Genomic DNA, 23458 nt, shown 5'->3' with positions numbered 1-23458 from the left:
ATTTATGATTTATTGCCATTTCTTAGAGAATATGAATGATAATAACACAAAAACTTTACTTTTACTCATGGTTAGTGTTTGGCTGAAGCTATTTATTATCAATCAACTGTGTTTACTCTTTTTAATTCATAATCACAACAGAAACTATCCAAATGACCCTGATCAAAAGTTTACACACCCATTTTGGTCTGATAACATGCACACAAGTTGACACAAAGGGGTTTGAATGGCTATTAAAGGTAACCATCCTCACCTGTGATGTTTGCTTGTAATTGGTGTGTGTGTATAAAAGGTCAATGAGTTTCTGGACTCCTGACAGACCCTTGCATCTTTCATCCAGTGTTGCACTGATGTTTCTGGATTCTGAGTCATGGGGAAAGCAAAAGAATTGTCAAAGGATCTGCGGGAAAAGGTAGTTGAACTGTTTAAAACAGGAAAGGGATATAAAAAGATATCCAAGGAATTGAGAATGCCAATCAGCAGTGTTCAAACTCTAATCAAGAAGTGGAAAATGAGGGGTTCTGTTGAAACCAAACCACGGTCAGGTAGACCAACTAAAATATCAGCCACAACTGCCAGGAAAATTGTTTGGGTTGCAAAGAAAAACCCACAAATATCTTCATGTGAAATACAGGACTCTCTGAAAACATGTGGTGTGGCTGTTTTTAAGATGCACAATAAGGAGGCACTTGAAGAAAGATGGGCTGCATGGTCGAGTCGCCAGAAGAAAACCATTACTACGCAAATGTCACAAAGAATCCCACTTACAATACGCCAAACAGCATAGGGGCAAGCCTTAAACCTTCTGGCCCAAAGTCATTTGGAGTGATGAGACCAAAATTTTGCTTTTTGGCCACAACCATAAACTCTACATTTGGAGAGGAGTCAACAAGACCTATGATGAAAGATCCACTATTCCTACTGTGAAACACGGAGGTGGATCGCTGATGTTTTGGGGATGTGTGAGCTACAAAGGCAAAGGAAATTTGGTCAAAACTGATGGCAAGGTGAATGCAGTATGTTATCAAAAAATACTGGAAGAACATTTACATTCATCAGCCAGGAAGCTGCGCATGGGACGTACTTTGACATTCCAACATGACAATGATCCAAAACACAAGGCCAAGTTGACCTGTCATTGGCTACATCAGAATAAAGTGAAGGTTCTGGAGTGGCCATCTCAGTCTTCTGACCTCAATATCATTGAGTCACTCTGGGGGGGATCCGAAACGTGCCGTTCATGCAACACAGCCCAAGAATTTACAGGAACTGGAGGCTTTTTGCCAAGAGGAATGGGGCAGCTTTACCATCTGAGAAGATAAAGAGCCTCATCCACAAATACCACAAAAGACTTCAAGCTGTCATTGATGTTAAAGAGGGCAATACACAGTATTAAGAAATGGGGTATGTAAACTTTTGATCAGGGTCATTTGGGTAGTTTGTGTTGTGATTATGATTTAAAAAGAGTAAAGACTGTTGATTGATAATAAATGGCTTCAGCCAAACACTAACCATGAGTGAAAGAAAAGTGTTTGTGTTAATACTCATATTCTCTAAAAAATTGCCAATAAATAATAAATTCTGCCAGGGTATGTAAACTTATGAGCACAACTGTATATATCCCACAATCCTGGTTCTTCAGTCTAGTGCTCTGCAGGTGAGAGCTAAAGAGTAATTACGTCTGACACAAACACAAACAGGCAGTGCAATTACCAAAGAGATCACCATACAGTCCTTCATCACATTAGAACTCCCACATTTGTGACACAAGGCTTTGAATGGATGCTGTATGACCCGGAACAAGAAGTTGCCTGTCCCTATAGCAAATATGGATAAGCTAGGTGAATTAATACATGGACATAGGAGAATGAACCAGCCATCACATTACAAACTTCAGCCACAACACACAAGGCCATCATTACAAGGCAAACCGACAACACCAAATATAACTGCACTAATACCTAGTTACAGTGAAACTAAACTGTATCTGAGCACCACAAACTGAAAATGCTATATAATTAATTTTTTATATTTAAAACCATTCATGCCTCCATTTTATTTTTCTTGAGAATTCATTTTGAAAAACACCCCACTTGCATTTCTAGCTCCAGCCATCTTAAGTAAGGGCAGATGATTCATGCAGCATTTACTTCAAGGAATCCATCTGCCCTTAGGTCAAGCATGCAGACAGAGGGTGTGCTTAGCTGAGAAAACCCCTCCTCCATGTGAAAGAAAAAAAAGAATGTCCATGTGGACTTATGGGATGCATGATATCATTTTGGCCTAGGCAAGAAACCAGGAAGGCACTGAAGAAATGTAAAAAAATAAGGTGTAAACAAGTAAATATAATATACCATCCTATATATTTACTATGGATAACAGCAAGGAATATAAATAGTCAATGTCAATTGAAAGCATTTATTTCCCCTTTAATCACTTGTCCATCGGGCCTATTTTTGGCACTTCTCTCCTTCATGTAAAAATCAAATTTTTTTTGCTAGAAAATTAATCAGAACTCCCAAACATTATATATTTTTTTTAGCAGACACCCTAGGGAATAAAATGGCGGTCATTGCAACTTTTTTTCTCACACGGTATTTGCGCAATCATTTTTCAAACGCCTTTTTTTGGGAAGAATTAAAAAATAACAAAACAGTAAAGTTAGCCCAATTTTTTTGTATAATGTGAAAGATGATGTTACGCCGAGTAAATAGATACCTAACATGTCACGCTTTAAAATTGCGCACACTCATGGAATGGCGCCAAACTTCGGTACTTAAAAATCTCCATAGGTGACGCTTTAACATTTTTTACAGGTTACTATTTTCGAGTTACAGAGGAGGTCTAGTGCTAGAATTGTTGCACACGCTCTAACGCACGCGACGATGCCTCACATGTGGGGTTTGAACAGCGTTTACATATGTGGGCGGGACTTGCATGCGTGTTCGCTTCTGCGCGCGAGATAACGGGGACAGGGGCGTTTTGAAGATTTTTTATTTTTTTATTTTTTTTACTTTTATTCCTATTACAAGGAATGTAAACATCCCTTGTAATAGGAATCAGTGTGACAGGTCCTCTTTATGGAGAGATGTGGGGTCAATAAGACCTCACATCTCTCCTCCAGGCTTACAAGCATGAAATCGGTGAAAAGAAAATCACTGATCACATGCCGACAGCCACGATTGCGGCTTTGTTTACTTCCGGGTACCGGGCGTGACGTCATAACGTCACTCCCGGGCCTCTGACGGTCATAGAGATGACTGGTGACCATCTGGTCACCAGTCATCTCTATGCTTCCCAGCCAGTGCCGACCGATTCGCTCTCCGGGCCCCGATGGCACGGGAGAGCCCCGGAGAAGCACCGGATGGCGGCGGGAGGGGGGGACGTCCCCTCCCACTGCCTATAAGAACGATCAAGCGGTGGAACTGCCGCTTTGATCATTATTATCATGCACAGAATCGGCGGCTGAAGACGGCGATATCTGAATGATACCTGTAGCTGCAGGCATCATTCAGATATCACCGCACAAAGTGGAGGACGTCATATGACGTCCTCCCGTGGACAAGTAATAAAAAACAACAAAAACATTTTAAAGTGTACAGGGGACATTGTCATTGAGACCAAAAATGACAGCTTGCAATATTTATATTATATCAGTTGGTGGATTTTTTCCAAATCCATATTTTTCTTTTATCTCTCATACTACTTTTATGTCTTCCATTATGTGCAGATGTCCAAAACTGTAGAATTATTTTGTATTTTTTCTTTAGCTTGCTTGCCATATTCCATTTGAACTATCCTAACCTGTGATTTTCATTTATTGCCTTCTCACAGTTCTCATATCCTGTGTGATAATCTCCATATGGCATATTTTTTATACCAGGCTTTATATAGCTTTTGTATGCTATAGAACGTAATGTCACAAGCATGTCTTATTTAATTATTAATGTTGAAATCTAGGTCAGTAGATAAATACATGCTTGAAACACATGTATCGGAACTGGCTTACCTGCCAAAGTGTTTGTCATTTTATTTAACCACTTGACCTCTGGAAGATTTACCTCACTTCTTTGACCAGGCCATTTTTTGTGAAAACGGCACTCCGTTATTTTAACTGACAATTGCGCAGGCGTGAGATGCTGTACCCATATAAAATGTATGTCCCTTTTTCCCCACAAATAAAGCTTTTTTTTGGTGGTATATGATCACCTCTGCGGTTCATTATTGTTTGCGCTATAAACAAAAAAAGAATAACCATTTTGGAAAAAAAAACAATGGGGCAGCTTCACATACCTTGGCGCATATTTGCGTCGGGCGTAGCGTATCTAAGATACACTACGCCGCCGTAACTTTTTTTTTTTTCAAATCTTTAAAGAATTTGCACCGTAAGTTACGGCTGTGTAGTATTTTTTTGGCGGCGTAAGGGCGCAGAATTCAAATGGATGTAATGGGGCGTGTTTTATGTAAATACGTCGTGACCCGACGTAAACAATGGTTTTTTTTAACGGCGCATGCGCCGTCCGTGGGGGTGTCCCAGTGCGCATGCTCGAAATGAAACCGGAACAAGCCAATGTTTAAGACGGTGACGTCATTCTACGCAAATCCCTATTCGCGAACGACTTACGCAAACAACGTAAAAAATTCAAGAGGCGACGCCAGAGCGACGGCCATACTTAACATTGAGTACGCCTCATAATAGCAGGGGTAACTATACGCCGGAAAAAGCCGAACGCAAACAACGTAAAAAAATGCGCCGGCCGGACGTACGTTCGTAGATCGCCATAACTAGCTAATTTGCATACTCAACGCGGAATTAGACGGAAACGGCACCTAGCGGCCGCCGAAAAGATGCACCTAAGATCCGACGGCGTACTAAGACGTACGCCTGTCGGATCGATCCGAGATGCAGTCGTATCTTGTTGTGTGGATACAAAACAAAGATACGACGCTGGAAATTTGAAATTACGCCGGCGTAATTCTTTTGTGGATCTGGCCCAATATTTTTTACTTTCTGCTATAAAACATATCCAATAGAAAAAATAAAAAATTTGAATTGCTTCATCAATTTAGGCCAATATGTATTCTGCTACATGTTTTTAGTATAAAAAAAAATCCCAATAAGTGTATATTGATTGGTTTTCGCAAAAGAAAGTGTCTATGGGATATATTTATAAAATGTTTATTAATTTTTTACTAGTAATGGCGGGGATCAGCGACTTATAGTGGGACTGCGGTATTGTGATGGACAAATTGGACACTAATTGAAACTTTTGACTCTTTTTGGGGACCAGTGATACTAATACAGTGATCAATGCTAAAATTATGCACTGTCACTGTACTAATGACGCTGGCTGGAAGGGTTTGTAAACCCTTGTTTCTTTTGTTGTTTTTTTAAACAAATATATCATACTTGCCTCCACTGTGCGGTTCGTTTTGCACAGTGTGGCCCAGAACCTCGTCTTCTGGGGTCCCCCGGCGGCTCTTGCAGCTCCTCCTTGCATCGGTAAACACCCTGGGGGTTACCTTGCGGGATCGCTTGCGAGTCCAGCATTTGCGTCTATAGACACAGAATGCCAGACTTGGTCCCGCTCCCCGGATCATTGGATTTGATTGACAGCAGCAGGAGCACAATGGCTGTGCTGCTATCAATCTACCCAATCAAGAGCCGCAGCCCATGACGTCAGCGTGGGGCTCCCTCCTCCTCTCTCCCCTGGCCGTCGGGCCAGTAGGAGAGAGAAGCGGTCCCCGCGCATGCGCAGTAGGTTTCCCAGCGTGAAGCCGAAAGGGTACCCTTGCCCGCAATGGAAACGTCAGCTGCGGGTGCCGACATCACTGGACTCCAGGACAGGTAAGTGTCCATTTATTAAAAGCCAGCAGCTTCAGTATGTGTAGCTACTGGTTTTTATTTTTTTGGGCGGACCTCCGCTTTAAATAGGAGTTCTGCCCGCCCCTTTAAAAATTAAAAGTCAGCAGCTACACATACTGTAGTTGCTGACTTTTAACATAAGGACACTTACACTCCTAGGGGCAGATCCACAAAGATCTGCCCCGGCGCAACGTATCTGCGATACGCTACGCCGCCGTAACTTACTTTTTTAGTTTCGAATCCTGGAAGAATTCGCGCCGTAAGTTACGGCGGCGTAGTGTATCTCTCGCGGCGTAACAGTGCCTAATTCACATCGGCGAGTAGGGGGGCGTGTTTCAGTTAAATGAAGCGCGTCCCCGCGCCGAACGAACTGCGCATGCGCCGTCCCTAAATTTCCCGCCGTGCATTGCGCTAAATGACGTCGCAAGGACGTAATTTTTTGGGACGTGGACGTAAATTACGTCCATCCCGATTCACGGACGACTTACGCAAAAGAAAAAAAAATTCAAATTAAACGCGGGAACGACGGCCATACTTAACATGGCAGGTTTAACTATACGCCGCAAAACAGAAGCATTAATTATACGCCGGAAAAAGCCGACTAGAGACAACGTAACAGAATGCGACGGCCGCTCGTACGTTCGTGGGTCGTCGGAAATAGCTAATTTGCATACTCGACGCGGAAAACTACGGGAACTTCACCCAGCGGACGCCGAAGTATTGCATCTACGATCCAAAGGCGTACGAAGCCGTTCGCCTGTCGGATCTAGCGCAGATGCCGTCGTATCTTGGTTTGAGGATTCAAACCAAAGATACGACGCAGGAAATTTGAAAGTACGCCGGCGTATCAGTAGATACGCCGGGGTACTCTCTTTGTGGATCTGCCCCCTAGAGTCCAGCGATGTCTGCACCGCAGCCAATGTTTACATTGTTTCGCTCTCTCACTGGCTCAGCACTTACCTGCCTGCTCACAGTCTTCTATTGAATGCATAATGAGCTGTACATGCTCTGGGGTGGGCGGGAGCAATCCCCTAGAGGGGGAGGGCAGGTGGAGGGTGTATGTTAAGGAGGTAAGCTGCTGAAGTACTTCCTTTGATTGAATTTAATGTCATAAGGGATGGGTTTTAGGTAGTACTAGAGGAGTTTTCTATGAGAGAGACTGGAAACTGAGGTAAAGCCTGCTCTAGAACTTAAAAAACCTGTGTGTAGCACTCCCCTAATATTTACCTGAGCCCCATCTCTATCCCGCAATGTACACGAGTGCTTTGGCAGCCAGGGACTCTGCATCCTGATTGGCGGAGACACAGCAGCGGCACCACTGGCTCTGGCTGCTGTCAATCAAAGTCAGTTAGCCGATCAGTAGAGTGAGGGGGCAGGGTCAAACAGCAGCTCTGTGTCTTGGCTTGGGTGCCCCATAGCAAGCTGCTTGCTGTGGGGGCACTAGACAGGAGGGAGGGGCCAAGAGAGCTGGCGAGGGACCCGAGAAGAGGAGGATCTGGGCTGAGCAGGTAAGTATAACATGTTTGATATTTTTAAAGAAAAAATAAAAGAGACTTTAGCATCACTTTAAGTAAAATTGGCATTTGGATAGGTGTTTTTTTTCTTTCATACCAGCAGTTACTTTAGTTAGAGAGGGTGGGAGGAGGAATGCTAACATTCTGGAGCGGGACTTTAAAGTGGAATTAAACTCTACAAAAAAAAAAAAAATACATTCTAAGCAGGCCCCCAGGAAGAAATCCCATAATGTGCTTGTATGTACCGCATACTAGCACGTTATGAGAGATTACCTGTCAGAGCTCGGGCGCTACTGTCTTCTCTTGGCCTTCCTTCCGTGTTCGCGCTGTTTTGCTGTTTGAATGGCCGTGCCACAATGACATTACTCTTGCTCAAGCCCAAGGGACCCACTTCATCACGGCACACAGCGAGTGCCATAAATGTACTCTGAGCTGCGCATGCCCAGCATTGTGTACATTACTGTCAGGCATGGAGAAGCATTTATTATTTATGACCATTAGGTTCACTTCAGTCACACAAAAAAAACATACCTGTCAGCGTTTTTTATTTATAATTATTTATTTATTTTAGTCTAATACCACTTTAAAATATAGGGCCAGATTCAGAGACATTTGCCCTGGCGCAGCATATCAGAGATACGCTACGCCGCCGTATCTTACTGGCGGAATTTCGAATCCAGGAAGATTTTGCGCCGTAAGTTACGGCGGCGTAGTTTATTTCTCGGCGCGTATTTCAAATTGGGCGGGTAGGGGGCGTGATTCATTTAAATGAAGTGCGTCCCCGCGCCCATTGAAATGAGCATGCTCCGTTTTGAAATTTCCCGCCCGTGCTTTGCGTGAAATGATGTGGCACCGACGTCATTTTTTGAACGTAGACGTGAGTTACGTCCTTTCCTATTCACGGACGACTTACGACTTACGAAAAAAAAAAAATTCAAAATTTGACGCGGGAACGACGGCCATACTTTAACATGGCAAGTCTATCTATACGCCACGAAATAGCAGCTTTAACTATACGCAAGGAAAAGCCGACTAGCGACGACGTAAGAGAATGCGACGGCCGCGCGTACCTTTGTGGATCGCCGGAAAAAGCTAATTAGCATACCCGACGCGGAAAACTACGCAAACTCCACCCAGCGGGCACCGAAGTATTGCACCTACGATCCGAAGCCGTACGCCTGTCGGATCGAACCCAGAAGCCGTCGTATCTTGGTTTGAGGATTCAAACTAAAGATACGACGCGGCAAATTTGAAAGTATGCCGGCGTATCAGTAGATACGCCGGCATACTTGCACTGTGAATCTGGCCCATAGACTTTACTAAATATATTTTTAAACCAGAATTTAGTGTCACTTTAAATGTAAGGATAAGATAAAGGAAGACATAAGGATTTGTATGAGCCTATTCCTGCATATTAAAATCTCAGCACATTATCTTTAAAGAACACACCAGCAAGGAATAATAATGAGAACTCACTGGGGGATAAGAAAACGCTTGCTAAAAATTCCAGTTTTCCTATCTTGTCTCCATATTAATGCAAATAGTAAAGTTCTTCAGAAGTCAGAATATGTTCTAACAATCTAGTCTTACCTCTTTCAGCTGTTACATTTCATATCTCAGTAAGCCATGAGTTAAAGGCCATTATAGTCATTGCCTCTGCCAGCGTTGTGTCGGTTTCTTTCCATACTAGTATTGGGTAGTTTTATATAAGTAAGTTATGTGCTCAGTTTGTGAATCAATATTTTATTTAGGAGTAAGCAGAAATGAATGTCAATTTTTTTTTTATACTTTAATATGTAATGTGATGTCACTCCACCTTTGCTGCACATCTGCAATACACGTGGTGCAGTACAAGAGACATTTTGCTGTTCGCTTGACCAGAACCCCTTACACAGCTTTAGGCGGAGTCCCTGTGACGGGGGAGGGGGGGGGGGGGACCATCGGGGATTTTTTTTTTAAATAAAATAAAAACCAGGAGGGGGCCGGCGGAGCCTTAAGGGGCCCTGGGAACCATTGGGCCCCTTACAGGTGTAATGCAAAAAAAACCGGCAGGGAGGCCAGCCAGGACACTGGGGACCATCAAGCCCCTTAGGCCCCCGTACACACGGTCGGACAAAACCGATGAGAATGGACCGAGGTTCAGTTTCATCGGTCCAAACCGACCGTGTGTATAGCCCATCGGTCTGTTTTCCTTCGGTCTAAAATTTTAAAACATGCTTCAAAACCGAACCGATGGACCGCTGCCCGATCGGTCCAAACCGATGGTTAGTACAGAAAAGCATCGGTTCAAAACCCGTGCATGCTCAGAATCAAGTCGACACATGCTTGGAAGCATTAAACGTTGTTTTATTCACCACGTCGTGTGTTTGACGTCACCGCGTTCTGACCCGATCGGTTTTTGGAACGATGGTGCGTACGCGTATCAGACCATCAGGCCACCTTAGCGGTGAACTGATGAAAACGGTCCGTCGGACCATTCTCATCGGTTTGGAACGACCGTGTGTACAAGGCCTTACAGGTGTAATGCCTGTACCCCCCTGATGGCGGCCCTGGCCGCGTACACACGATCGGACATTCCGACAACATAACCATGGATATTTTTCCGATGGAATGTTGACCCTAATGCCGCGTACACACGATCGGTCTGATGGACCGTTTTCATCAGACCAAACCGATCGTGTGTAGGCCCCATCGGTTAGTTAACCACTGGTTAAAAATCCTTGCATGCTCAGAATCAAGCCGACGCATGCTTGGAAGCATTGAACTTAATTTTTTTCAGCACGTCGTTGTGTTTTACGTCACTGCGTTCTGACACGATCGTTTTTTTAACTGATGGTGTGTAGGCACGACTGATCATCAGTCAGCTTCATCGATTAACTGATGGAAAAATCCATCAGAACGTTCTCATCGGATTGAGCGATCGTGTGTACAGGGCATTACTTGTGTCACATACACACGGTCACACAAATGTTGTCAGAAATTCCAAACATCAAGAACGTAGTCACGTACAACTCTACGACGAGCTGAGAAAAATGAAGTTCAATGATTCCGAGCATGCGTCAAATTGTTTCCGAGCATGTGTAGGATTTTTGTGCGTCGGAATTGGCTACAGAACTTTTCTTGTTGGAAAAATTGAGAACCAGCTCTCAAAAATTTGCTGTCATAAATTCCGACAGCAAATGTCCGATGGAGCCTACACACGGTCGGAATATCTGAACAAAAGCTCACATCGAACATTTGTTGTCGGAAATTCCGACCGTGTGTACGCGGCAATAGACAGCTCTCCAAACCCACCTTCCCTATTCCTGGGAACTTCGCTTGCTGACCGGACCATAGACAAATGACGTCCTCGGTCGGAAGTAGAATACCGGGGTTATAGCTGCAGATATAGGGGCAGCACAGTGGTGCAGTGAGTAGCACTTTCGCCTAGCAGCAAAAAGGTTCGCTGGTTCGAATCCCAACCACGACACCATCTGCCTGGAGTTTGCATGTTCTCCCTGTGTCTGCGTGGGTTTCCTCCCACACTCCAAAGACATGCTGGTAGGTAAATTGGATCTCGTCCAAATTGGCCCAGTATATATGTGTGTATGACTGTGTGTCCCTAGCGTGTCATGATCCTACGGGGTAAAAATGACCGCACCAGCCAAGCAGATACTGGCTGGAAAAAGCACCCAGAGGCGATTTAGTTTGCATGCGTTGCGCCATACAAGTCATTCATAACCCCGGTATTGTTGTTTTTTTGTTTTTTTTTTCAGCTGGCGATTCTCTAACGTTTGGAAGCCACTGCTCTAGTACTTGTAATTGTGGGACAGTCTATGCTGAGCTGAATATTCTGTTACCACTGTTCTATTTCTTCTCTCTCGTCAGCACATTACAGAAACTGCTTGTAGACTGTGTGGTGGTTTCCTCCCGAATTGAGTACATCTTCCTAGCCCCCCCCCCCCATTCAGATATCTTCCATTCTGCTCAAACCCTCCGATCATGTCTCTAATGTGGTTTAAACACAAACACCGTCATCAGCTTGGGCTATGATTAACCCTTTTTTTGCCTTAACCATTTTGCAAGTGTCTAAAAATCATTTTAATTCTGGAGATTAGTTAAAATTCCCAAACATTAGATTATGCTGAAAGCAGAGAGGATGGATTCAAATTTTTATGTCACATGATATTAGCGCAATGGTCTATCAAGTGCAAATGTCCAGTATAACTTACACTAAAGTTAATTTTAGGGCAAGATAGCACAACATATTACCCATTCTTTTAGTAAAATATAAATGTTGAGGTTGCAGCAGTATATAGATACCCAACGTGTTAAAGCGGAGTTCCACCCTAATTTGCATGCATGTCCGCATGTGTTGCCAATCACTCCACTATTCCATTTTGTATAGTGCCTTCTTTTATTATATATAGGCCCAGATTCTCAAAGGCGTTACGACGGCGCAACACCATTTGCGCCGTCGTAAGTCCTAATCTGGCCCCGGGTATCTATGCGACTGATTCTTAGAATAAGTTACGCATAGATACCCATTAGATCTGACAGGCGTAAGGCTCTTACGCTGTCAGATCTTAAATGCATTTTTTTTTTCACCGCTAGGTGTCACCGACGTCGTTTCCCCCGTCGCTTATGTAAATTAGCAAATTACGACGATTCCCGAACGTACGCGCGCTCGACGCAGAGAATTTACGACGTTTCCGTAGCCTTTGCGACGCGTAACGTTGCCCCTGGGTCTATAAGCCACAACCAATGTTAAGTATGGCCGTCGTTCCAGCGTCAAAATTTTCAAAATCTACGTCGTTTGCGTAAAACGTCCGTGAATGGCGCTGGACGCCATTTACGTTAACGTCTAAGCAAATGATGTCGGTGCAACGTCATTTAGCGCAATGCACGTCGGGTAATTTACCCAACGGCGCATGCGCAGTACGCTCGGCGCGGTAACGCGCCTAATTTAAATGATGCCCGCCCCATTTGAATTGGGCGGGCTTGCGCCGAGCGCTTTTACGATTCACCGCCGCAAGTTTACAGGTAAGTGTTCTGAGAATCAGGCACTAACGCTGTAAAACTGCGGCGGTGTAACGTAAAACACATACGTTACGCTGCCCAGGAGCAACGTAATTGTATGAGAATCTGGGCCATAGTACCTATTTTTGTTGAAAAAGCTCCACTACGTCTATCCTTGCCGCGGCGAGGTACGTCATATCCCTTTTCATATCCTTTACGTCATATCTCTTTTCATTAAAAATAAAGTAAATTTTGTTTGGGAGCCACGTCGCACGACCGCGCAATTGTCAGTGAACGCGACGCAGTGCCGATTCGCAAAAATTGTCCTGGTCCTGGCCAGCCAAATGGTCCGGGGGTCAAGTGGTTAAATCCATAATTGGCAACTATCACGGGGGTGCATAAAAAAAAAAAGTCTGGAACCGGCTGGAGCACCTTAAAATAGAGGCTTAAAGCTCCTCCGGTTCATCAGTTTGGCGTTAAACATGAATAATGGGCCTATAATTATTGTTCTCATTTCAGCAAGTAGAAAGATCAACATTTTCATACAAAGGTACCCCAAAGCATGTAATTATTGCAGCTTACCAATCATCAAATGTGGTGGCTGCATTCGTTTTTTAGGCCTTTTTCCCTCTCTGTTTTCACCTGATCATCTGGCCAGTAACACCAGGTAAAAACAGAGGGGGGGGGGGGGGGGCTGGAAAAAGATCTGTAAAGAAGACTGGACCAAAATCCCTCTTGAGATGTGTGTGCAAACCTGGTCACCAACTACAAGAAAGGTCTTACCTCTGTGATTGCCAACAAGGGTTTGTCCACCAAGTACTGAGTCATGTTTTGCTTGGAGATTAAATACTTATTTTACTCACTGAACTGCGACAAAATTTATAACATTTGTATCATGTGTTTTTTCTGGATTTATCGTTGATATTCTGTCTCTATCATTTTAAATACACCTATGATAAGAATCATAGACTCCTCATCTCTTTGTAAGTGGGAAAACTTACAAAATCTGCAGGGATCTAATAATTATTTTCCCCACTGTATATCTGTAGTGTTTACTTATCCCTCTCCAAAGCTCTAAGTGGTGTTTCTCTCTGGTGCTTTGTTTCTCTGTTATGAGCAGAAGTCACTTCTGAGAAGTTGTCCTGACACCAGCGATAAAATGGTGATGGGGGGAGGGAGCTCAGCACACAGCTTGTCTATTCACAGTACAGCTCTACATCAGTCTGTTTCAATCAAGATGCCCAGGCACCCTGGTGTGCCTTCCTTGGCAAAATGCCTAAAAATTGCCCCAAAATTGTAAACAAGCCAGCTGGTGGATCAAGCCTGCCTTTTGGTTGCACAAAGTCAATGGTTTTCATTGTGCACCATTATAACCTTCCAGCTGCTAGTGTCCCAACAACCAATGACATCCTTGGTTGATAGGAAGGACATTGGGTGCCTGCACAGCATCCTTGTTAGACCCTCCCCTGCCCCTCTCCATCAGTACTGGGGTCACATTAGCTGAGTGAGGGAGAGAAACATTGGAATACTAGTCAGCACCTGTGTGCAAAGGTGTATTTGCTCTGTAAGAATAAATCACCTCTGACGTTGGGTGATCTACATTTGTGAATACTGCTACATTATGTAGAACAATTACTTTGTTTTTTTTACATTCTAGAATAGGGCGCCTCGAGATTGTACATCATTTTAAAGGGTGAGAAACATTGCACTACATTCATTGTGCTGTGTGTGTGTGGGGGGTGTGTGCTTTTCCACCAATCAGCTCTCACACACTGTAACTGCAGCTCTCCGCCCCCTCCTCTATGATACTGACAAATGGAGAATGATTTTACCAGGATTCTGCCCTTTTGAAGGGGTGTAGGGAGAAGAAAATTGCAGATAAGTAAAACTTATGTAGGAGGATTTGTTTCATCTCTGTGTATTATCTCTTATGAGCTCTCTGATTCCTACTGTATTAAACTGTACTGTCTTTCCTCATGTTGTAAAGTGCTGTGTAAACTATATAAACCCTGTATAATAATAATAATCTGAGGCTATTCACTTCACTGGGCATATGAGAGAGTTTACATCCACTTTAAATGTATGACTACGTTTAGCCTGTTTATTAACCACTTCCTGCCCAACCACATCATAAATATCTTCTTTTACAGCCGGCGATTCCCTGCACCGTGAGAGCAATCATATCGGTTGTTCAGCCTCTTGATCGTTCCTACAGGCAGTGAGAGGGGACGTCCCTCCCGCCACCCTCTGGTGTTTCTCCAGGCTCGCCCGTACGATCAGTGAGAGGGAGAAGAATCGGTCCATGCCGGAAGTTGACCATAGAGAATGCGGCAGACCAGATGCCCCCCGAACATCTCTATGATCTTTCGGAGGCTGGGCGTGGTGTTATGACGTCACGCCCGGCCTCTGTATTTGTATTTGAAAAAATGCCGCCGCCTCGGCTGGAAAGACAATGACCCGGATTCACAAAGCACTTGCGCCGACGTATCTCCAGATACGCCGCATAAGTGCAAATATGCGCCGTCTTATCTGTGCGCCATACCCACAAACTAAGATACGCCTAAAAACAGGCTTAATCCCGCCGACGTAACTTGCCTACGCCGGCGTAGGGTGGGTGCACATTTACGCTGGCCGCATGGTGGCGCTGCCATTGATTAGCCATTCAAATATGCAAATGAGGAAAATACAGCGATTCACGAACCTGCGCCCGCCCGACCCAGGCTACGAGAGGTGTGCGTAAGTTGTACGTCCAGTGTAAAGTTAAGCCCCATAAAGGAGGTGTAACTCAGCAGCAGACATGTAAAGGTCTGCATCAGGGAACATAAGCCAGCGGTTTTTATGTAGTTTACGTTGGATGTGTGTCTGGATGGGCGTAGATTATGTTCATGGCGTAGGCAGTGAACCGGCGTATCTTAGGTAGATGTTCCGATGTGGTTATGAGCATGCGCACGGGGATGCGTCCACGACACGACGCATGCGCAGTTCGTTCAACATACTTGTCTGGCTCTCAAACCATCATTTGCATGGGGTCACGCCTCATTTGCATGGCTTTGCATAGGGGAAGCCCACTTCCACCTACGCCGGCCTGCGCCTTCGAAATCTACGCCACGCCGACTCAGCTTTGGGAGCACTGGCTTCCTGAATTCCATGCTTGCCTCGCTGCGCTGCGTTGGCGTAGCGTACATTGAGATGCGCTACGGCGGCATAAATGTGCGCCGCTGTCTGTGAATCCGGGCCAGGATCTTTTTTTTTTTCAGGCTTCCCAGCCTAGGGGCGAGATGTGGGGACTTATAGACCCCAGATTTTGCTGTAAAGAGGACCTGTCACGCACTATTCCTATTCCTTGTAATAGGAATAAAAGTGATCAAAAAAAAAAAAGTTAAAATAAAGTGTCAAAATAGAAAACTAAAAGTAAAAACAATAAAAAAAAATTAAAGCGCCCCCATCCCTGTGTGCTCCTGCACAGAAACAAACGCATACGTAGTTCGCGCCCACATATGTAAGCGACGTTCAAACCACACATGTGAGAGCAATAATTCTAGTGCTAGACCTCCTCTCCTCTGTAGCTCTAAACAGGTAACCTGTAAAAAAATGAAAGTAGGGCTGCAACTAATGATTATTTTCAAATAATTAATCGATTAATCGGATAATAGCCTTAAAAAAAAAAAATTTGGGCCAATTTGTTGTTGGGCAGATTACAAAACACATTACATGCTTTTCTGCAGCTTCTCCATTGAAGTATATTGAACCAAAAAAATTAAATAGCACTGTTTTGCATTAAAAAGTCTTTGCCCTTTCCAAATACGCAGCAGCTGAAAAAAAATCATGGATGTTAACGTGTCCCATAGGAAAACATGTAACTGAACTGTAGTGTGTTTCTGCAAAAAGCACCAAAAAACAGAGGTGTGCCCCCGGCCTGAGATGTTTAGTAACACAATTGGGTTAAAAAACTAAAATAAGTGGGGGGCGTGGCCAAGAGCGGCATGTGAGCGGACGTGTCTCACAGAGCTCCCTGAAAGCACACTGCAGTGATCCTTCTCCCGGCAAATATACTGCTCGTTTTCAGTACCGGACACCACCCAGCTGAACTACAGCACCCGCTGCACACACCGATCCGTTCATCCGCCCGATCAACGGCATGATGACCCGCAAACAACTGAAAGGAGATGAGCTCCCTGACTTGCAAAATGGCGCCGCAGCAGCCTGGAAGACACGAGGAGACAAGAGGGACGCTGGTAAGATCCCCCCCAAGACACCTAAAGCCCTTGGGAAGGAGGCCCCTAAAGATATGGTGTATTATGCACAAAAGATGAACAACTTGGCAGACCGCCCCTCGGACGAGGAGCTGGATGCCACACCAGACATTTTTCAGGCTCTGTCGCATGGGCACTCATCTGCCCAGGCCTCACAGCAGGCCCCAGCCCAGAATACACCTGAAGTGAATGCAGGGGAGGTAGAGGAGGAGGAAGGAGCTGAACAACCCACGCTGGCACAGATATTAAAAGCAGTAAACAAGTGTACAGCTTCGGTACAGACTCTGCAACAACACTTTGGGGGATTAAAGGAGGAGGTTGGGCTGATCCGCCATGACTTTCAAAAAATTAGAGAGCGCACCACAGCGGTGGAGAGTCGGGTTAGTGAGGTGGAAGACAGAATGGCCCCCCTCATTAGAGAATTGCAGGTCACGGCCAGGATTGCGACGGCTAATGAGAACCGTAATGAGGACATTGAGAACCGTCTGAGGAGGAGCAATGTTCGCATAGTAGGCCTCCCAGAAAAGACAGAAGGCCGGGACCCCACCGCTTTTGTGGAGGCCTGGCTGCGGGAAGTATTTGGCAAAGATGCCTTTACACCCTTCTATTCAGTGGAGAGGGCGCATAGAGTACCACCTAGGCCTCTCCCTCCAGGCAACCCGCCACGCACCATGCTGGCCAAACTTCTCAACTTTAAAGACAAGGAAATTATTCTGCGACTGGCCAGAGAACGGCGTAACATTCAATTTAATGGAGTGAGGGTGTCTTTCTACCCCGACTTCTCTGCGGATGTACAGAGGCGCAGGGCCAAATTTGGAGAAGTGAAGAGAAGACTACAACGCCTGCGTGCTAATTACGCCATGCTTTATCCTTCTAAGCTCCGAATCATTGCGGGTGGTAGAGCCCAGTTCTTTGAATCAGCGACAGAGACCTCATCGTGGCTGGATATGAATGAGCACTTGATTCGCCAAGCGGAGGGCCCGGCGGGCGGACGCGGACTGATTTATCCTGATCTGATGGACTGCAGAGATTGATGGTAAGCCGGCTCACATTTGTTTGCTTGTTACTTACCAAAGGCTGGCGATTTTTATTCAGCCATCACCCATGTGGTCGCAGAACCGGGAGAACAATATATGTTGGTTTTCTCTACTCAGGAACTGAGCGAACTGTTTACTTTACATTATTTTCCCCTGACTTACCTAGTTCTACATGCGACTTGGATCATATGTGGAGTGCCCCCAGAGGCGCAGGGTTGGAGCCACGGACTGCCGGTTGCGTCTGTGGTATGTTATGGGCACAAGTTTTGCCCAGCGGCTGATTGCTGCACAGTTAATATTTGTGTTATTTTCTGGTGCTACTGACTTCTCTCCATTGTTGTATTTTGGATGCTGCTCTCTATCTCTCACACCCAGAAGGACTGCTGCTCCACACTCACATTTCCGGCTACGGCTCTGTGCTAAGCAGGTGGAACTGGCCTGCCATTATATGCTGGGACATGGTGGTATGTTTGAGGATGCCGACCCAAGTATTGCTATTTTTTCATTTTTCTACTTGTTTTGCCTTTTTATTTTTTTGAACCCCGGGTTTATATCGACTACTCTCCCGTAATAATGTTGTACACTGTGCTACCGCTGGATAGGTTGGGGAATAATGGTGGTCATTCTGGCGGGGGGAGGTTTAATATGTCATGTGATGCCAACCTAATTGTGAAATGATGACGGGACTTGCTGTAATCTCATGGAATGTTAGGGGTTTGGGTGATCCACTTAAACGGACCATGGTGTCTACCTCCCTCAGGAAGCATTTTCCGGCTATATGTGTCTTGCAAGAGACTCATTTGACCCCTGATACTAGATCATGGCTGGGATTTGCCTGGGCAGGCTGGACTTATCACTCCACTCACACCTCCTATTCAAGGGGTGTGAGTGTATTGATACATAGGTCTCTGGACTTTCAGTGCATAGACATTAGGGTGGATCAAGAGGGGAGATATGTGTTTTTGCTCTGCAGGGTATACCAACTGACTCTCATTCTAGGTGCAGTATATGTTCCTCCTCCGTTCAGTCCTCAAATATTGCGTGCCCTCCTGTCCTTTCAGCTGTCCAGTCCTCGGATCCCATTGGTGGTAGTGGGGGACTTTAATGGAATTATGGATCCGTACTTCTATAGACACCCTGCCCCGGGGGCCCCCCGGGGGTGATAAGACCAGCATTGGCTAAGTTCATGGAGGAGGTGGGCTGGGTGGACCCTTGGAGATGGAAAAATCCTCTTGAGAAGCAATTTTCCTGCTTCTCCAGGACACATATGTCTCTGTCCAGGATAGACCTGTGCCTGTGCTCGGCCTCGGCGACTCAGTATATTGAGGATATACAATACCTTCCCCGGTGTGTCTCGGATCATTCTCCTGTCCTACTCTCATTGAGGGTCAGGCCTCTTACAACCCTTCCCAGAGCACCGTGGAAGCTTAATGCCTTTTGGCTCAACCTTTTCCCCTCTCATGAAAAAATTGAGAGGGATATTGTGGCCTACTGGCAGAGACATGCGGATCATCCTGGAACAGACACTGCCTGGGACGCTTTTAAAGCCTTTTTGAGAGGTATTTTTATTGCTGAGGTGAACGCAATTAAACATAACACTACTGAGCAGAGGGAACAGGTAGCACAGATGGTAAAGCGCTTGGAGGCAGACTATATAGCTGGCTCAGGGGAGGGCTCCCGGGAGGCTTGGATAGCAGCTCAGGATGCACTGACCAGGATGGACGCATCTAGGGCTGACAGGAAACGCTTCTTCTCTAAAATGGCTTTATATGAAGAGGGGGAGCAGACGGGCAAACTCTTAGCTAAGATAGTCCAATCACAATAGACATCCCCATCCATCGGAGCTCTTAGGACAGAGGGAGGTAGCCTGGTAAACACCCCCGACCTGGTGATGAGGGAACTGGTAAGGTTCTATGCTAGTCTATATGAATCAAAACAAACGCATACTGGAGAGGAGACTCTGGATTTTCTGCAAGGGATAGAGCTACCGTGTTTAACGGAGTCCCAAGCGGAGTCCCTTGAGACTCCCATCACCATTGAGGAGATGACGGAGGCTGCCAATTCTTTCCCCAATTCTAAGGCCCCAGGAGATGACGGCATACCGATCGAAGTGTACAAACAGTATGGGAACGTCGTGCTCCCGAAACTGCTTCATACTTTGAACGCGGCCAGGGAGGCACGGCGACTTCCGGACTCCATGAGACAAGCAAGCATAGTTCTCCTACTTAAACCAGGAAAGGATCCATTGGACCCTGGTTCCTATAGGCCAATTTCACTTCTACAAAGTGATATAAAAATACTAGCAAAGGTCTTAGCAATAAGGCTGAATAAGGTGATCACAGCGATAATACACACAGATCAATCGGGGTTTATACCGGAGCGATCTACAGCTATTAACCTCAGGAGATTGTTTGTTAATATGCAGTCGACGGCGGATAATGGGGGGGATAGAGCATTGCTGTCTCTAGATGCCCACAAAGCATTCGACAGCATTGAATGGCAGTACCTGTGGGCGACATTATCCAGATTTGGGTTCGGGCCTGTGTTCCAGTCCTGGGTGTGGCTCCTGTATGACTCCCCCCTGGCGGTCATTAGGGAGGAGGGCAGAGTGTCTTCTCCCTTCCCGCTACATAGGGGGACCCGGCAGGGGTGCCCCCTCTCACTCTTGCTGTTCGCGGTTGCCATAGAACCGCTGGCGGCTCTGGTGCGCTCTAACCCCCTAATTACGGGGTTCCAGTACAGATTGACACACGAAAAAATTATGCTCTATGCGGACGATACCATGCTGCTACTAGGTGACACGTCGGGCTCTCTCCGGGAGGCGATGTCGGTAATTCAGACTTTCGGGTCCTTTTCGGGTCTATTAATAAATTGGACTAAGTCCGCAATTATGCTTCTGGACTCGTCGAGTCCGCAGGATCATACGTTGCTAGACATCCCAGTGGCGACTAAATTCAAATATCTGGGTGTTTGGGTTACCCCTCAACCGCTCGATTATGTCACTCTAAATCTCACTCCCTTAGTAGGCAGGATTAGAGACAAAATTAAAATATGGTCAAAATTGAAAATGTCCCTAGTCGGTAGAGTAAACCTCACGAAAATGGTGTTTATGCCTCAGCTGTTGTATATTTTACACAACACCCCCATGGTTGTTCCCCTCAGGATTTTTAGAATTATTAACTCCCTATTCCGGGCGTTTCTCTGGCTTAACAAGCCCCCCAGGATCAAGTTAGAACAACTACAAAAACCGAAGGAGGCGGGAGGGCTTGCTCTCCCAAACCCTTGGGTGTACTACCTGGCAGCACAACTGCAACATATAGCCCGGGCTATGAGTAAGGGGCGAGGGGACCCGGTGGTTGACATAGTAAATCACATGACCGACATGGACAATATGGTGACTGGTCTCGAGTCGTTACAATGCGCTAAGTCCAATAAACTTTTCCCTACATATGCATTAATGCAGAAAATCTGGAATAAAACCCGCCAATTACAGAACATAGAGGGGTTTACAGGACACAGCCCAATTTGGAACAACCGCTACTATGAGGAATTGATGTCCCTGACATGTGGTGAGCGTTGGAGGAGGTATGGGGTTACACACTTGGTACATATCTTCTCTGGGGGCCGTCTGCTTTCTTTCGCGGAGCTCCGGGAGAAGTTTGATCTTCCTTAGACAATGCATTTTTCCTACCTGCAGTTGAGGCATGCCATCAGGGCCCAGGCTGGAAACAACCCTTGGATGCTGTCCCCTGCCCCGATCTTCCACTTTATGACTGGGATAACTAGCTTTAGGGGCTTCATTTCAAGCTTGTACGCCATGCTACTGACAGCATTTTTGCCAGCCCTCCCCTCTAGGGTGGTGGACTCCTGGGAAAGAGATGTGGGTATTTTTGAGGAGGAACAGTGGGAAGAAGCGTTACTAGCTATACAGGGTGCTTCGCTCAACGTAGCACACCGTTTGTCACAACTATACATTGTATTGCGAGTACATTTTACCCCGGCCAGATTGCATAGGATGGGGCTGGCTGAGGATGACAACTGTCCTAGATGTGCCAGGGACCATGGAGACCTCATCCATTTGATGTGGCGGTGTCCCAAGCTACATCTATATTGGACGGGGGTTCTCAAAACTCTGAATGATGTGTTTATGATTCAAATACCACAAACCCCTAAGGTGTGTATCCTGGGTATTATAGAAGACCTCCCACTGGAGGATAACCCTAAAAAGGCTGTTGGTAGGGCCCTTTTTCAGGCCCGCAAACTCATCCTCAGGCACTGGAAGGATGTGGAGCCTCCAAGGTTGGGGGAGTGGATAGCCCAGATGGGATTCACTCTCCAGGCAGAGAAATACATCTATCAGCACAGGAAACGGTGGGGCAGGTTTGAAAAGTTGTGGGCCCCCAGGTTAAATTCCCCGGGTTTAGCCCCACTTGAGCTGGTACTGGACAGGCTGCTCATATAAAAGGCCAGAGGCAAGGATTTAAGACTGGATCAGGGGCGCGCTGGGAGGGGGGGGGGGGGCAGGGGATTGCCAGGGGATTGCACCCATGTATACAATGGAGCGGGTCCAGGAGTGTGGGAGCTTGCTGATATTCGTACATTGCTCTACTGCAAAATAAGTTGGTTTAGCGGGAGTAGAATGTAGCATTCCAGAAGTTTTTGTGTGGTTTGTTTTTCTTGCTATTTTATTATTTTACGGTCATACATGGATGCACAAAAGAAGAAGTGAAATGTAACAGATGTGATATTTGTAACCATGTATTGTTATCATAATATTCAATAAACATCCTTTTTTGAAAAAAAAAAAAAAACTAAAATAAGTACAAAAAGAGCAAATAATCGCTTTTTTTGTACTATAAATGGCTAATTTTATTTTTTTTAACCCCATTATGTTACTAGTCGATTATGAAAATTTTAATCGCTTTAATTTCATAATCGATTAGTTGTCGATTGATCGATTCGTTGTTTTGTCCCTAAATGAAAGCGTAGCCTATGTGGATTTCTTAAATTGGCGCCATGCCATGAGTGTGACATGTTAGGTATCTATTTACCCGTCATAACAACATCTTTCACATTATGCAAAAAAAATTGTCTAACTTTACTGTTTTTTTTTTTTTTTAATGCGTGAAACTGTTTTTTTAAACGCGTTTGAAAAATTACTGTGCAACTACTGTGCGAGATAAAAAAACGCAACGACCAACCTTTTTTTTCCCCCTAAGGTCTCTGCTAAAAAATATATATATAATGTTTGGGGGTTCTGTGTGATTCCTAGAAAAAAAAAATATGATGATTTTTACATGTGTGTCAAAATTGGCCTGGGTAGCTAAAGTAAAGAGAAATGCATGAATTCAATACTTTCTTTGGTCTGATTATAGCAACTTGAATTCTGATTGGTTACTGCGATTCGAAAATCACAGTTTTTGTTCTGTTAAAAAAAGGACATGTTGTAAATATAATTTGGTGTTTTTCAGACAAGGATCGTGATAAAGCAAAGGAGAAATATGTGAAGAACACGTGGAAGCTGCACACACTCCACAATCAGTATATCTTGGCGGTCAAGGCGGCCAGACTCCACCATGAGCAGCACTACACCCTGAGCCTGCCCAGCCTGCATGAGTCCTTGCAGTACCTCCATGAAAAGATGGTGATGATTCTGTACGTAGAAACCAAGACAAAACAAACCCAAAGCATTTCCGTACAGCTACACACTGATTTGTATCTTACGGCTGTGCAGACAATGTTATTCATCTTCTGTCTCCGGAATGTAGGGCAACCCTCGTGTTTTCTGAT

The 23458-nt window shown here is 45.2% G+C and overlaps 1 protein-coding gene across 2 annotated transcripts in view; it reads left to right on the top strand.

The window, feature by feature from the left end:
- FES (FES proto-oncogene, tyrosine kinase) overlaps nt 1-23458 on the top strand; it is a 252331-nt gene that overhangs the window by 112791 nt on the left and 116082 nt on the right. For both annotated transcript variants that reach the window (XM_040342486.1, XM_040342485.1), the window contains exon 5: nt 23140-23323. In XM_040342486.1, coding sequence (XP_040198420.1) covers nt 23140-23323 — 184 coding nt within the window. The remainder of the gene's footprint in view (nt 1-23139; nt 23324-23458) is intronic.

This window comes from Rana temporaria, chromosome 3, assembly GCF_905171775.1.
Source record: "Rana temporaria chromosome 3, aRanTem1.1, whole genome shotgun sequence".
NCBI classification, from domain to species: domain Eukaryota; kingdom Metazoa; phylum Chordata; class Amphibia; order Anura; family Ranidae; genus Rana; species Rana temporaria.
This window is presented reverse-complemented; position numbering and strand designations above follow the sequence as displayed.